The sequence below is a fragment of the Culex quinquefasciatus genome, chromosome 1 (assembly GCF_015732765.1).
Source record: "Culex quinquefasciatus strain JHB chromosome 1, VPISU_Cqui_1.0_pri_paternal, whole genome shotgun sequence".
Taxonomy (NCBI): Eukaryota; Metazoa; Arthropoda; class Insecta; order Diptera; family Culicidae; genus Culex; species Culex quinquefasciatus.
The window spans coordinates 22,497,250-22,513,706 of record NC_051861.1 but is presented as its reverse complement, the minus strand read 5'-3'; the positions used below and the strand labels follow the sequence as shown (position 1 = coordinate 22,513,706).

General features: G+C 44.0%; 2 protein-coding genes across 2 annotated transcripts; one reads left to right on the top strand and one right to left on the bottom strand.

Moving 5' to 3' along the window:
- Positions 1–10,464: 10,464 nt before the first annotated feature.
- On the bottom strand, positions 10,465–12,147 carry LOC6035553 (protein Peter pan). The gene has a single exon (XM_001845659.2). It carries the CDS (start codon positions 12,011–12,013, stop codon positions 10,517–10,519), a length of 1,497 nt encoding a protein of 498 aa, XP_001845711.2. The 5' UTR covers positions 12,014–12,147; the 3' UTR covers positions 10,465–10,516.
- A 184-nt stretch (positions 12,148–12,331) lies between these two features.
- On the top strand, positions 12,332–15,652 carry LOC6035552 (T-complex protein 1 subunit alpha). The gene is made up of 2 exons (XM_001845658.2): positions 12,332–12,534; positions 13,772–15,652. The coding sequence occupies exons 1-2, from the start codon at positions 12,462–12,464 to the stop codon at positions 15,370–15,372; spliced, it is 1,674 nt and encodes a 557-aa protein (XP_001845710.1). The 5' UTR covers positions 12,332–12,461; the 3' UTR covers positions 15,373–15,652.
- The last annotated feature ends 805 nt before the right edge of the window (positions 15,653–16,457 follow it).

Here is a 16,457-nt window from a genome sequence, read left to right as displayed (position 1 = left end):
GTCTGAAAAACCTGTATCATTTTCTCAATCAAAACGGTGGCGCCGCGTGGTGGTAGCTGCCCTGTTTATTACACTGTGAAATTATCCATGGAAAATCCAAGGAACCAAACGGTGACAACAGAAATGTCCGCCCAAAAGGGGTGCTGCAAAAAAAACTTTTTATTAAAAAAAAAATCCCAACAAATCAGCGACGAATCAAAAGTTTGATAGTCGAACTACACTTAAAACACAGACAAACAGACGGGACACTCGAGTGCCGAACCATCGTCCTCCAAAGGGAGCGTTCTTTTATTACGTAACGCGAAAAATCGGACTTTTAGACCCCCTCCCCCCCCCCCTCGTAACAAAATTTCCATACAAATTTTAAAAATTTTGTATGGAGCGTAACACAGCCTCCGACCCCCTCCCCTACTGCGTTACGTAATAAAAGAACGCTCCCAAAAACGGTTATTACGAATGCAATTTTGTTTCGGCATCCACTCACCCGGCGCTGATGGCGCTGCTGCCGTGACAGCTCGCCCGTCTATTCTCAGTGTGTGTGAAGCGTGTTTTTGTTTTTTAGTTGAGCGTGAGCACGTGCGAAGCAGCAAATGAGAGCACAAATATTTATGGAATTCTGGAATTCTAACCGTGAATCACAATCCAGGCTTTCCAGGACAAAATTGGGGCCATAGCCTCTTCCCCACTAATAACCCGGTAGGCCTGCTCAACTGCCTGCCAATGTCGAGGTTGCTGCTGAGGCGCCGGCTACTGCGGAGGAAGCCAGATCCTGTGGTGGAGTTACTCCTTCGGAGCAACCTGCTTACCCTTCGTGGACTGCTGCTCAGATTGCTGCTGCTGGTCGTCCTTTTGGCTTTTTGGCGATGTTGCGCCACTCAATCTTTTTCCAGTTCATTTTCTGTGGTTCGCTTTCGATGTAAATTTTGCGGTAGCGTTTTTTGGAATCTTTGCCACTTTTTGCTTTTGTTGTTTGATGCAACTTAACTGCGCCGTGGACACGTTCCCCGTGGAAATTTCCGAAACGCCCATTGAGGTTTTGCAGCGTGACTGTGTTTCAAATGTAGGTGGCGCCAAAATGAGGTTACTTGCCAAAAATCGTATTCCTTTCTGCTGGATTGAAGAACAAAATCGCTTATTTCTCATGATTCCCTGCATCAATCTTAATGAAACTGGTTGCAAAAGACGAGAAAAATTTTTTGCTTTAGAATAATGAACATCAACTTTTGGGCGCGCAAAAATTTGTGACCTTTTTCTTTAAAAAACATGTTTTGGAACACGAAAAAAATGAGTTTCCCCGTATATACCAATGAAATAAACAGTTATATAGTTGATAACAGATGTGTTAACGTATATTCAACAATTTGTATTGATTTTTGACAGACTTTCTTGCCAAATAGTCCAAATTACTATCTTTTTCTAAATCTACAGTTTTCTCATAGAAAAATCAAACAAATATTGGAAAGTTATACACCAAATTGTTGGAAATAATTTTTCTCATCCGAATCCGGCATAAGTTTTATAAAAATGTTGGTTAGGAAGAAAAAAACACATTTTTTCTAAAAATCATAGGTTTACGCTATTTGTTCATAGGTGGCGACACGTGTCATTTAGTTTTGCTGCAAATTCTCTATCTTGGGGATTATTTCTGGTAGGTTTGAATTGGATTTATGTATCTATTTCGGCGGCCACTACTGATGTTTTCGTGACCAGGGGCATTACATCTTGTTGATGATGGTGTTAGGTGTAATGATTCGAGGTTTCGGTGGAGGAGAAATCTTCGACAGAACTTGGTAGCAACTGGGAGGACCAGTTATTAAATATTAATCAAATTTTGATCTCTGTCGGTTGCGGTTGTGATGCGTCGTTGCTGGTGCTGCCGCATGATTTGGCTCATAAGGTTCTGCTATTGGAAACGGAACCATCTTCGGCCTTCGGTGTTGATTTTTATTCTTTTCATCGAGTAGCAACAACAAAATTATTTCGATCAGCTGTTGATGTTTACAATCGTTTAGGCTTGATTGTCTCACGCATACACTGACGTGGCACATGACAGTAATGGGTTTGTATTGGTATGTTTGGGTTGCGCTTCGGCATCAGCTCACCAGGCAGCGCTGGCGTCGCCGTGATTTGGTGATTTGATGAAGGACGATGGATTTCAAAAATTGTATGGAGAGTCACGTCTGTTTGTCTGTGCTTAAAAGTTGGTTTTGTTATTTGTTTTTGCAAAACCGCATATTTTTTAACAAAAGTGCCAAAAATATACGTAACTACCTTTTGCCTCTTGTAGCGCTTTGTGTTAGTATGTGTTTGGTCGATATTTGCGGACGTACACGCAGAACACAGAACAGTGAGAACTAGCGAAAATGCCTCACTTTCTTCTGATACAAGTCGCCATATTGAAATTGCTTGAAGATTCATACCCGTGGTAAAAGCCAGAGTCTCGGCCCGAAACTTCAAACACGCATGAATTACCCCATTATCGGTTTCCCGCATGGGTGATGTGGCATTGTTGCACATGGTTGAAGTTAGGAATTTTGCAACTTATTTTAATTTATGCTAAATTTCAAAATTTAAACACGAATCGATGTGAAAACTAAAGATGCACTAAAGGCACGATGATTTGATGTGCATTCTTTATCAGAATCGTGATAAAAGAGGTTTAAATTGAAAATAGTAATAAAACAAATTCTGGTCTTAAATTTCACTAAATTTTGTCTGTTTTGTAAGACTTTATGTTATTACACAATGGTTATAGAATTTTTTTACAAAAAAGTAAATTTTTCGGTTCGTCAAACAATCTCATGTTTGTAAACAATCGACGCCATATTGCCAATGTGGTTCGGTAGCTCATATCAGGCCATCGCCGGGCCCTGTTTTTTTGTCAAACGACTTCTAACTGTTTTTTTTATTGAAGCTCGAGCAATGTTTGCATCAGGACCACGATCAGGACACTGTGACTGTTAAAAACTTTTTTGGTTCTAGTTCCTAAACCCAAAAATTCGTATGAAACAGTGGGTTAAAGAACTCAGCCAATCATGATTTTTATTTAAGGTGCAACAAATCATTTGTCCTTATTTAAATTGGGTCCTAAAATGAAGCTAAGATTGCTGATATTATTGTTTACACAAATAAAGCTTATTTTTGAGTACAATGACCCTTTGTACGACCACAAAGAGTTTAAAATGGATTTTTAAATCAATTTTGAAAAATTAACCTAGTGGTTTTTCTTGACAGAAAAACTCCTACTTGACAGCTGGTTCCAAGGGGACCATAGTTGATCCATCGAAAAAATGTTTTCTTGTCCGAGGTCTTGTCATTATTTTTGTTTGCATTAAAATGAAAAAAAGTGATCAGAAATGGTTTTACATACAAATTGACATAGGGCTTTAGTACCCAATTCCCGGTTTGTACACCTCCTTTCCCTGTTAAAAAGTCAAGATATCGTTGCCAAATAAAATTAAAATTATTTTTTTTTGTGTTACGTAATAAGGCTGGTACAAATATTTTTAAAAGTTTTTGTCACCCCCTTCAAAATTGGCCCGAAAAATCAGGGGGCAAAAAAAATATTTTTACAATAAACTTCAAAATTTCAATGAAAATTCAAGTGCAACCAGCTGAAATTAAATTAAAATACATTCTTCTGCGTTTTAAATCATTTTTAGCATGTTTGGGTTTATTAAAAAATCTTAAGATTTTTTGAAAATTTTCGATGCAAAATCTTTTTTTTCGATACAATTTTTGTTTTTGTCAGATCTTAGATTTTTTGAAAACTAATGATTGCAAAACAACTGAACTAGTGTAAAATGCATTTTAAAACACTTTTTTCATTTAAATGTGAAGACTATGGCTTGTTATTTAAATTTTTATATTTTTTTGCCCCCCCTTGACCTCGGCCAGGGCCGAGGGACAAAAACTTTTTTAAATATTTGCATCGGCCTAAAAGAACGTTCGAAACGTTCCAAATCGAAATAAGATAGAATAAATTCAAAAATGAGGCATTTTATTTGAACGTGTACAATGATCAACGAACTCTGCAACACATGTGTTAACGAATGCGCCCAGAGGGTAGGCAAAACTACCTCAACATTTAAACTTTGTTTTAGTACACACCACAAATCAAGCTTTTATGGCATCGAAAAAGTACACAGCTTTGACAGTGCTCGCCACAAGAGGTATGCAGAAAAATTTGATGAATACAATTTTAATTTAACCCAGTCACGACGTTCTAGCGGTTCTAGCAGAGTCCTCACAGAGCATTATAGCAAAAATCTGGAGTTTTTTTTGCAAAGGTCCAATAAACCAAATTTCCAGTTTTTGCTTTTGACGAGTTGGCGTTTATTCGGGGAAAGAGGGTTAACACAAAGTGGGTGGTGTTTATATAAAAGATGCGCGTGGCAAAGCCTACTGCGCCTAAAGCTAAACTAAACTAATCACCAGGGCCGCACTTAGGGTTGACTTCCAACACCCCCTCTCAAACCTAAAGTGCATCGAAGCTTCTCGGTCGAAACAGCTTCGGCCCTTGGTGAACACATCGGCGAGCTGGTCACTTGTCAGGAGGAACTGGCAACTTGGTGTGTTCTTCCTGGCCAGCTATCACGGATGTTGTTGTTGCGGATGCTCCGAGGTTCATCCGCTTCCGGTCTTGTAGTTTTTCTTGTAGTGTTCTTGCTCTCCTCTTGACTTGCCACCGGAGAGTTGATGGCGGTTCCGATCGGTTCGCAGGCAAAACCGAATGTTGAGCGACGATCGACGACGTGGCTTCCCCGGTCTCCGTCCGCAACTCCTAGCAGCGGATCGACGGTCTCGTTCCGTTTGCGCTCCTTCAAGCTTCGAGATCTTCTTGAACAGCAACCGGAATTTGTACCGCTTTTGCCTGTTTTGCAGCGCCTTCAAGCCAACCAGCGATTTGTCCAGCTTTCGCACCTTACTCCCCCTCTCAAATCCTAGAGGCTTCCGTACTTCTGTCTAGTGCAGTTGTTCGACCGCTTCTGCCGGCAGCTCACGAGCGACGATTCGGGCGTTCTTTTCTTTGTAGTCGTACCCCGCACGTTGCGAGCACCCCGTCACGACGAGGCGAGCTTTGTACCTGGCAGCGGTACCGTCTTCTTCCTTCTTGATCCTGAACACCCACTTGCAGCACAAAACTCGGCGACCAGCAGGAGCCTCGACGAGGTCCCACGTGCGGTTTTTCTCTAGCGACCGCAACTCGTCGTCGATGGCGTCCTTCCACAGCGGCCAGTCGTCGCGTTTCTGCAGCGCTTCATTGGTGTCGGGAATCTCGTCCACGTAGGCCTCGGCGTTCAATGCAACGGCGACGCAGACGTCGTGGTCCGGCCTTGCCGGCCACTTCAACTTCAACTCGTGGTCGGAGAACCCAGCCGCATGCTTCTCCAAGCGACCTCTTCTTTCTCCCGCAGTTTCCTCCAGTTCTGGTACTGCGCTCTCTTCCGGCACTAACACTGGGTATTCTTCATGCACTTCTTCTTCTTCTTGAACTGTGTCATCTGGATCCGATCCATCACTGTCGAGTTCATCGTCTGTGCTCACTTCCGGCACTTTCTCTTGATTCTCCAACTCAGTAACCACGTCCGATCCACACATTTCGAGCTCCACGTCAAGCACGAACAAACTTCCGTTCCGCGTTGCAGTGCACTTGACATCTCCGTCCTTCGAAATGCGAGCATGATTCCGGCCAAACGAGACTTCCATTCCACGCTCAGCCACCTTCTCCACGGAGAACAGGTTTGTCGTCAATCCAGGCACGTACAGGATGTCGTGAACCGTGCAGTTCAACGTCCTTTTTCCGACGCCGGCCTTCATTTTCACCTCTCCGACGAAGCGACTTTCGAGCGTCACTCCTGCTTCGGCCACGTTGACCACCTTCGGGGTTTCCATCCGACGCACATTCACCAGCAGATTCCAATCACCAACCATGTGCTCGGAAACATCACTGTCCAGCACCAAGGGCATTTCAGTGAGTAAAAGAGTTCCTCAATTTTGCCCAGAGTAACGAGAGTTTCTCAATCTTCCTCCGAGTTACTCTGGTTGTTTTTCACCATTCCCACCTACAGATTTGAACCTTGTGTTTGAAAAAATAACAACAGCCCGTTGCTAGCTAGGTTGCTAGGCTGTGATTTATTTTGAAAACTTCGGGAGAATCTGTCGGAAAAATATCTCTCCGGTGCTAACTTCGGCGCAAGGTCAAGTGTGTTGTTGCAATCAAGAAGGATTCCTCGTTGTGACTTCCCGCTGTCTGGTGTGCGCGGCCAGCATTAACCGGTTAGCCACCTCGCACCTGACCAAGGAAAATTTCGTTGGAACGAGATTGCAGAAGCGTGCTGAGGTCAAGTCCATGCATTCGCATCCTGTCCGACTTTTAACCAGGTTGAGCTGAGCCTGGTCCCGCTGCTGTGTCTGTGTACTGAAGGAGGAAGAGCGACAATCGTGTGTCCGGCAATCTGGGCTTCCGGAATGACCGGTGGTAGCGAGCGAGACAGCCACCGAAATAAGTTTGGCAACCGAAACATTCCTTCCCGAGACGCAAGCCCTAAATCCAGCAAGACGTCGTTTCCCTGTCTAAACTAGGGGGCCCAAAACGATCGGATACCCCAACTCTTCGTCGTTTCTTTCAAATTGGGTACTAAAGCCCTATGTAAATTTTTATGTACAACGGTAAAAAACACGATTAAAAACTATTTCTGATCACTTTTTTTCATTTTAATGCAAACAAAAAATTTGACAAGACAACATTTTTTCGATGGATCAACTATGGTCCCCTTGGAACGAGCTGTCAAGTAGGAGCTTTTCTGTCAAGAAGGACCACGAGGTTAATTTTTCAAAATTGCTTTAAAAAACCATTTTAACTTTTTTGTGGTCGTACAAAGGGTAATTTTACTCAGAAAAATAAGCTTTATCGCTGTAAACAATAATATCAGCAATCTAAGCTTCATTTTAGGACCCAATTGCGGTTTCAAACCAGTCCTGGACATCATGGTGTTCAGATCCTCCGGGCCAGCAAAGGAACCACACTCAGGGTATTTTATGTTATTGTGAAAATATAAATAAATTTTATAAAATATGAAAACCGTGTGTATACTTAATTTTGTAGGCGAATCAGTATTGAGCACAAAGAATACATAATTGATACATAAAATTAAAATTGCAGTTCCGTTTGATACGACAGAAGATCATAAAGAGACAATGCCAGGATCTTCTGATGAAGAATTCGAAAAAAGTGTAGAGGTATAGTGAAACCGGGGAAAAGTTTTTATGGGGAAGGATCGGTAGGTGCAACTCGGCCCGAATATGGGAAGATTTTTTTTTTATTTGTGTACTTCAGCAACTGTTGGCCAATATAGCCATCCACTCTTACACGGCACCTGGTGAAGCGTTATACTCCGATGCCGCTCCGGGGAGAGAACCGGATGCAACTCAACCACAATTACTTTCATAATCCTCCAGCTCAGTCGGGACTGCCTAATTCAACTAGAAACCAATCCGTTGCTGATCTTTTGCTGAACTAAACTTGCCGATTTCTTTTCATAGAAACTTGCCCACCCCACAGCGGGTTCCAAAAAAGAGAAAATCGTTTCCAATATTTTCGGTTAAACCAATCCTCCAAACTATTTGCCAACATTTTCTGCTGTCTGCTTGTTGTTTTCAAACATATCCTGACAGTGACAGTTCTAAGACCAAGGTTTCTGTAATTGGGTGGGAATTAAATTTTCTCTGGGAGTATGCTGAGGAAGCTGAGAAACTCGGAGTTACTCCCAGAGTTTCTCACTGAATTGCCCTTGTCCAGCACCCACCGGAACTTTCCGTCTGCTTCCTCATTGTTGGCTTCTTCCGCTTCTGGCACGAACGGCACGTCTTCCTTGGCACCGGCACTGCTTTCCGCCGCATGCGCCTTCCCCTTCTTCAGCTGCTGCACACTTCCGGCAGCCTGTTTCACCTTCTTCTTCCACGGGCAGTCCACCTTCATGTGCCCCGGTTTCCCGCAGACGCGACACTTGAACGGACACGTTCCGTTACTTCCAGCACGCGTTGCTTTCCGGTCCGACATTTCCTTCAGGGCTTCCCACATCAGCTTCGGCGATGACATTCCGCGGACGGCTTCCCGTTGCGGCTCGGCGATCGCCTTGAGCAGGAACAACTTGCACTTTTCGTCCTCTTCTTTCCGGGATTTCTGCAGTGCTTCCTTCCGCACCCGCTCCACCACGCCTTCCTCCGCAACCACCGGGTAAAACGATTCCTCCTCTAGCGTCCGCAGGATACAGTGATGTAGTTTCAGCGTCTTCAAATCCGCTTCCATCCGCAAACTCCAGCACGGGAAATTCGTCCCGTCGAACACGTGCGACACAAACTCGTTTTCCATCGCACTAGAAAACGTTCTTTTCGCGTCTTACTCCCGAAAAACTTAACTCACTTTTCGATCGCGAAAAACTACGTCACCTTCCCGGGTGTCCGCGCACGTGGAAAAAACTTTTTCCTTCCGTTCGCGGTTTCCTTGGCGACGCGCCACGCGATTTGCTGGGCCACACAACCTGACGAGTTGGCGTTTATTCGGGGAAAGAGGGTTAACACAAAGTGGGTGGTGTTCAGGGGCGCCGACTCTGGGGGGGCACGGTACTTTTTGCCCCCCTTAAAATTGGGCAGGGGGGGCAGCCCATACATTGTGCCCCCCCAGAAATTTTGGAAGGAAAATATTCTTTTTTTTTAAATATTACAAATAAAATTCACAGAAATAATTGAAAATAATATTTAAAACTTAATTGAAACATCGTTTGTACACACGGATAGAATTCTTGTAAGCGAATCTGTAAAATAGTTCAAAAACATTTGTGGTTTTTTGAAATCTGTGATTTTTTTTAAAATCGTTTACATTTTTTCTAAAGTACCTCATCTACAATCAAACTTACGCGAAAACAATCATCAAGTTTTCGGACGCAACATTCTGCGATTTGCCATTGTAGATAAGGATTTAGCGAAAGTAAACTGAAACACTTTGTTGACTGCTTTACATTTACATTTACAAAAATGCTGATAAATTCGATAATATTTTGGGTATTTTAGAAAGCATTTGAAGAGATTTCAAAGACATTTGTTAACCGTAAAACGTTCTGTACCAATTTTAGCTTAAACATATAATTGTCTCAAAAAAAGAAATTTTTTGAAGACGCATTATAATCATATAATCTTAAAAAACACAAGTGTATCGCCTTCTACAATTTATGATCGATTTAAAAAAAATAATAAGGCCATAGAAATTTTAACTGCACCCTAAAAAAATTTGAAATTAAGTTCCAAAATTCTCAAATTCTGAACTTCTGAAATTCTGAACTTCTGAACCTCTGAACTTCTGAAATTCTTAAATTCTGAACTTCTGAAAATCTTAAATTCTTAAATTCTTAAATTGTTAAATTCTTAAATTCTTAAATTCTTGAATTCTTAAATTCTTAAATTCTTAAATTCTTAAATTCTTAAATTCTTAAATTCCTAAATTCTTAAATTCTTAAATTCTTAAATTCTTAAAAAATAGCTTAAATGTTAGATTTTTCAACATTGAATTTTATTGTTATTTCTAAATTTCTGATTGCTTAAATTTCTGAATTTCTTCTTTTGATTTTTCAAAAATTTCAAGCCATGAGTTTTTTTTTATCTCTAGATTTTTTTTCTATTATAATATTATTTTTAATTTTGGAATATTGAATTTTGTGTATCTTTTTTTTAATAGCAGATTTGAAAAATTGTTGTTTTTTATTGAGTATTAGTTTTATTTTTAATTTCTCAAGTTCTAAATTTTTGCTTTTTACTTTTGTTTTTATTTTTAGAATATTTGTATTGCTGAATTTCTTAATATCTGTTAATTATGAGTGAGAATATGCCAATAAGAAGGAATTCGCCTTCTAAACATGCAAATAATTAATCCAATCACAATTTTAAATCACGTTTTAATAAATTATTTTTCCAAAAATAATGGATTCTGGATGAAAAAAATTCTTTTCACATCGTAATATTCCAATTGGTAAAATTCGTGATATACAAGAAACTCAAACAGCTTATCGCCACTCTTACCTATTGATTTCGGAAAACAACCGTGCCCCCCCCAACATTTTGGACTAGTCGGCGCCACTGGGTGTTTATATAAAAGATGCGCGTGGCAAAGCCTACTGCGCCTAAAGCTAAACTAAACTAATCACCAGGGCCGCACTTAGGGTTGACTTCCAACAGCTTTTTGGGTGTTTTAAAAACACCCTAAAAGCAAAAACTGAAAATTTGGTTTATTGGACCTTTAAAAAAAAAAAAAAAAACTCCAGAAATAATGTTCCACTGTTATAGCAGGATTCTGGCAGAACCAATTCTGATAGAATATTTCGTAACTTGAAACTGGTTCCGCAATATCATTTATCTTTGATGTTATAACTGCATAATGGAAAGTGATACAGAGAAAAATACACACAACTGTAAAATTTCCAATTGTAATTCTATGTTTGCAGCTCAACATAATCAATAAACTTTACTTCTTCTTGCCTCCCTTAAAGTTCGACTTTCCCCGATTTCCTCCGCCGGCTTTCCCACCTCCCTTCTTCCCCCCGGTATAGCTCGCCTTGCCCTTGTAGTCGTCTCCCGTTTTCTTCCCCGTAAATTTGCCGCCACTCTTCTTGCCCTTGCCACCATCACGCCCACCACCCTTTCTAAATTTGCCACCCTTTCTCGCCTCGCGATCATCCTCCTCGAACTCCTTGCGCTTGTCCAGCCGGGGCTTCTTCGGCTTGAGCGAATAGTTCGATCCCTTGGGAATGTACGGCCGTTTCCGGTTGCCACTCTGCCCATCGAACAGTTCCTTTTCCGGGGCCACACCGACGGCGTCCTTGTAGTAACGGGTGTCGTCCTCGTCCGAGTCGTCCGCGATGGCCTCTTCGGCGTCCTTGAGCAGCTGGCGATCGTGCTCGTTGATGGTTCCAGTTTTGGCCTTGTGCTCGGCCTTTTCCTTTTCCTTCTTCTTTTGGTCCTTTTCTTGCTTGAGTTTGCGCTGCTCCTTGAGGCGCTTCTTGGCGGCCCGTTTCTTGCGCATTTCCTCCACTTCGATGGCGTTCTTCTGGATGTAGTCGTGGTACAGGACTTCACCGGTCAGCAGGTCGTCCTCGATTTTCATCAGCCGCATCGTGACACGGGGGCCGATTTCGTGGAGGCGCAGCGAGGATTTGTTGTCGGCGAGGTTTCCGCGGCGCAGATTTTGTGGGAGGACGACGTGCGTTTCTTCGTCGTCAAACTCCGAATCCGACAACAGGTGGCCCTTCTCGACAAAGTCGGCAATGTCGTCGAATTTGGCCATGTTGGGGATGTTGCGCGTGACCACCTTCTTGACGCCCTTGTTGAGGTTGACCGGTACGACCGTGACGGCGTAGTGCCGCAGATCGATCAGCTTCGACACCGGATTGTACGACAGCAGGACGGCTCGCTTGAGCGAACTCAACTGCACGGTGGACAGATTGATTGGGGGGAACATGTTCTGGAAGGTGGAGGCCATCAGCTTGAGATGTCTTCCCTCGCCGCTGAAGCTGTTCAGGATGACGAGCGGGGCCTGTTTAAAGCTTTCCTCGTCCACAAACTGCTTCTTGGACAGCTTGATGACGTCCTTGGCCAGCGTGTACTGCGTCACCCGGAACGTCAGCGTCGGTCCCTTCGGCATGCGGACAATCTTCAGCGACAGCGTCTGCGGGGACAGCGAAAACAGGCACATGTGCGAGACGTGAAAGAACCCGGACAGGTTCACAAAGTCCTTGATCTTGTTGACGCGCCGCTCCCGCAGCGAACTGGCCGTGAACGGTTCCATCATGTGCCGGAAGTCGCGCGAAAGGGCCACCACCGAGGCGCACCGTTCGCCGCGGTGAATCACGAATGTGTGCGGGGCGTTCTTCACCGCCGCCGGTTCCTCCTCCATCTGGGGCGCGGCCAGCTTCACGCGGCTGCCGCCCTTCTTCTTGTTCCGGCGGCCGGCCTTTTTCCGCATCTTGTCTTGCTTTGTGAGGCAAAATTACTTGAAAACTGACTTTTTTTGTGAGCGACCGCGACACGCGTTCCGAAATTTCAAACTGCACCAATCAAAACGACGAACACGCTGTTTTTGTTGTGACGTTTCTTCAAAAATAACTACCCGCTGTTGAAAAGATGGCGGTTGGGTTCAGCCCCGACCGCACATTTGTTTTAGTTTTCGTGCACTCTTGCTTGAAAGTACTCAAAATTCATCCAAATCTCGAAAGCCCCAAAATAATTTAACCGTGCATAACGCCTCCCCTTTTGACAGTCGTTCAACATTACAAAAGCAGACAAAGTCAGCAGCTGTCAAACGTTCGTTCTCCTTCACCGCGACCAGCACTTCGGCTCGAGATCCGCGAATCGCTGCGCCTAGTTTTTTTTTCGTGAAAAAGTGTCCCCAAAGTAACCCAGCAGCAGCCAGCATGTCCACCGTCGCCAGTGCACTGTCCCTCGCGGGCTCGCGGACATCCGGTGCGCCGGTTCGCACCCAGAACGGTGAGTTTTCGTGTTTGCTTTCCGCTTCGGCAGGCTTCGCACATGCGGTGAAAAAACGAGTCTCTTTTCGAGTGTTGATGGATGCCGGGAGGGTTGGGTGAAGCAGAGGGAGGGGATATGAAAATCATCACATGCTGCGATTAAATCGAATTTTAGGTGAAGATTTCCAAAGACAGTTTGAAATATTATGAAAAACTTGAACCAAGAGCAATTAAACGTGTTTTGCAACAATGAATGTTTTATTTCAAAGAATAATTAGCACCAAAATCGGCGTTTACAAGTCGCGGAAGGGTTTCACACCCACACAAAACAAAGACAGATTTTTTTTAAATGTTCTCCTAATAGTAAAGTTTTATTAAATGCTTTATAAAAGATTGTCCAACGTTAAAATTGTAATGAAAATCCATCATTTCTCTGCATTTTCAATTAATTTACCGTTCAGAAGGTTCTGGTTGTAGTTGTTGGATGACTCACGAACCGCTATTTGAGGTTAGATTTGGGGAAGCAAACTAGGGTGGTTGTACCTGCTATTGTATTAACATCTTGTTTTTTGCCGACTCAGTAGCCTTTGCACTCTGAAATAATTTCTGGAGTTTTTTTTTAAAGGTCCAATAAACCAAAATTCAAGTTTTTGCTTTTTGGGTGTTTTCGAAACCGGCTTGAGTTAGGGGTATTAAAAAAACACCCAAAAAAACTGAAAATTTGGTTTGTTGGACCATTAAAAAAAACTCCAGATTTGTTTTATCATATTTTTTTCAACCATCGTCAAGTCAAGTTTATTTTTCCCAAAATCTGAAGAAGGATGAGTGAGTTCGAAACAGATTCTGACTATCACATAGACATTCCGGCAAATCGAAGGCGCTGTATGAAGCTGCCTACAAGAAGTTTCAAGAATCGGGTTCAAGCCACGGACGAAAAGTGCTTGCTGGCCGGAAATCGAAACTTCTAACTAAGGAACAGATTATCAAGTTCTTTAAGGAAGTCAACGACTCTATTCATTTGGGTACTACATACAATGGTAAATTTAATGAGAGTAAAAGTACAAATGAGTTTAAATACCAGGAAATCACATAACACCACGTGAAATCAACAAAAGGGATGCAAAGTAACACTTTTCAGCACTGTTCCATTAGTAATATTCAAAAGTAGGCCGTTTCATCTCTCCCAAAAGACAGGGATAGTTGATAATTTCACAAAGGAATTACAAGAACTAATAAATTTCTCCCCAATCTTCCAGTGATGGCCGCCTCGTCGATTGCCAACATTGTCAAATCTTCGCTGGGCCCGGTCGGGTTGGACAAAATGCTGGTGGACGACATCGGGGACGTGACGATCACGAACGACGGTGCCACCATCCTGCGCCTGCTCGAGGTCGAACATCCGGCCGCGAAGGTGCTCTGCGAGTTGGCCCAGCTGCAGGACGAGGAGGTCGGCGACGGCACAACATCCGTTGTCATCATCGCTGCCGAGCTGCTGAAGAACGCGGACGATTTGGTGAAGCAGAAGATTCACCCCACGTCGATCATCGCCGGCTACCGGCTGGCCTGCAAAGAAGCGTGCAAGTACATCTCCGAGCATCTGACCGCCCCCGTCGACGAGCTGGGCCGTGAAACGCTCATCAACGTGGCCAAGACCTCGATGAGCTCGAAGATTATCGGCGCGGACGCAGACTTTTTCTCCGCGATGGTCATCGACGCCACGCTTGCCGTGAAGATCCTGGACCCCAAGGGTAACCCGATGTACCCGATCAAGGCCGTGAACGTGCTGAAGGCCCACGGCAAGTCGGCTCGCGAAAGTATGCTGGTCCAGGGTTACGCGCTGAACTGCACCATTGCCTCGCAGCAGATGCCCAAGAAGATCACCAACGCAAAGATTGCCTGTCTGGACTTTTCGCTGCAAAAGACCAAAATGAAGATGGGCGTGCAGGTGCTGATCACCGACCCGGAGAAGCTGGAAGGTATCCGTGCCCGCGAGTTGGACATTACCAAGGAGAAGATCGAGAAGATCCTCGCGACGGGCGTCAACGTTGTGCTGTGCAGCGGCGGAATCGATGATCTGTGCCTGAAGTACTTTGTTGAGGCCGGCGCCATGGCGGTGCGTCGCGTCAAGAAGTCAGACCTGAAGCGTATTGCCAAGGCTACCGGTGCGTCGTTCCTCACGTCGCTGACCAACATGGACGGCGAGGAGAGCTTCGAGGCCAGCTACGTCGGTGAGGCCGCCGAAGTCGTGCAGGAATTCATCTGCGACGACGAGCTGATCCTGATCCGTGGACCCAAGGCACGTACGGCTGCGTCGATCATCCTGCGTGGCCCCAACGACTTTTACTGCGACGAAATGGAACGCTCCATCCACGACGCCCTCTGCGTGGCCAAGCGAGTGCTCGAAGGCAAAAAGGTGGTCGCCGGAGGTGGCTGCGTCGAGGCGGCTCTCTCAATCTACCTCGAAAACTTTGCTACCTCGTTGAGCTCCCGGGAACAGCTGGCCATCGCCGAGTTTGCCAAATCGCTGCTCGTGATTCCGAAAACCCTCGCCGTCAACGCCGCCAAGGACGCCACCGATCTCGTGGCCAAGCTGCGCGCCTACCACAATTCCAGCCAGACCAAGGTCGAGCATGCCAACTTCAAGTGGAACGGACTGGATCTGATCGAGGGCGTCGTGCGGGACAACAAAAAGGCCGGCGTGCTGGAACCGGCAATGTCCAAGATCAAATCGCTCAAGTTCGCAACGGAGGCCGCCATCACCATCCTGCGCATCGACGACATGATCAAGCTGAACCCGGAGGAAAAGCAGGGCAAGAGTTACGGCGATGCGTGCGCCGCCGGAGAACTGGACGGTTAAACCCCACTCAGTATCCATTCACTAGCACGTAAGCTTCGTCTAACTTCCACTCATATTCAGTTGCACACCTACCCCTCCCCCCCCCCCAAAAACACCATCCCAGTTTTGCTTTCTAGCTTAACACCTAGGCTCGTAATGAAACCGCGATGCAAACTTCTCTAAACGTTCTGATTGTGTTTGTCGATCGATCACACGCCCACTCAAAAAAGCGCGCTTTACAGGAACACGAGACATCTGGAACAAGCACACTTAATACAGCGGTAATTATTAACACACTTTAGTTTGTTTGTTTCTTTTTTTTTTTAATTTTCTAAAGCGTACCGAATTCCATCTTCTGAGGTTTATTATTTGAGATAGTCACAAAAAAAACTGCAGATCATATAAAAAATACCCCTTACTTTTAAGCGAAATAATATTTTTGCAATCTTTCTAAAGCTAATTTAAGCAAATTTTAATTTCTTTATCTACTTCATAAATTACTATCTTTCTTTTACTATTGATTCTTTACATAGTATATTTCCTTCACTGTCCATTGTTTTGAAACTTCACCTTTTTCTTAAGCAAGTTAGGTTCGAGCCCTTACTCAATTTATGGAATGATTAAAGGATTAACACAAATATTACTATTGTACTTTTGAAAAACTTTTCTAAAATGCTTAGGACCAAAATATTGTAACAACAAAACACCGCGACAGAAGAAATAGCAACAGATAAACACGACTCAACAATAGGGAAGATTTCAGGAGAAAGCAATACACAGTAAATAACAATTAGTTTTTGAATTCAAACTAAAAATAAAACAGTTTTTGCTTTAATGAAAGTTGATAGGCACACTATAAATGGTTAGGCGCTTATACTTACATCAAACCCTACGTAATGTACCACCCCCGGCCGAGTTAAAATGCGTAACCGGAAAAGAAGGTGTGCATGCCTGGCACGAACACTCAAAGCGTGTTCTAGCGTGCTGCTCGTACTGACTCAGAGCAAGGGTGAGATGTAGGTGTAAGGGCAGTGCGTGTTCGTCGGGAACCTAGTGCATAAGATCGGTCAAGGCCCGTTCTTACACTGAAAATTGCGAATTGCGAA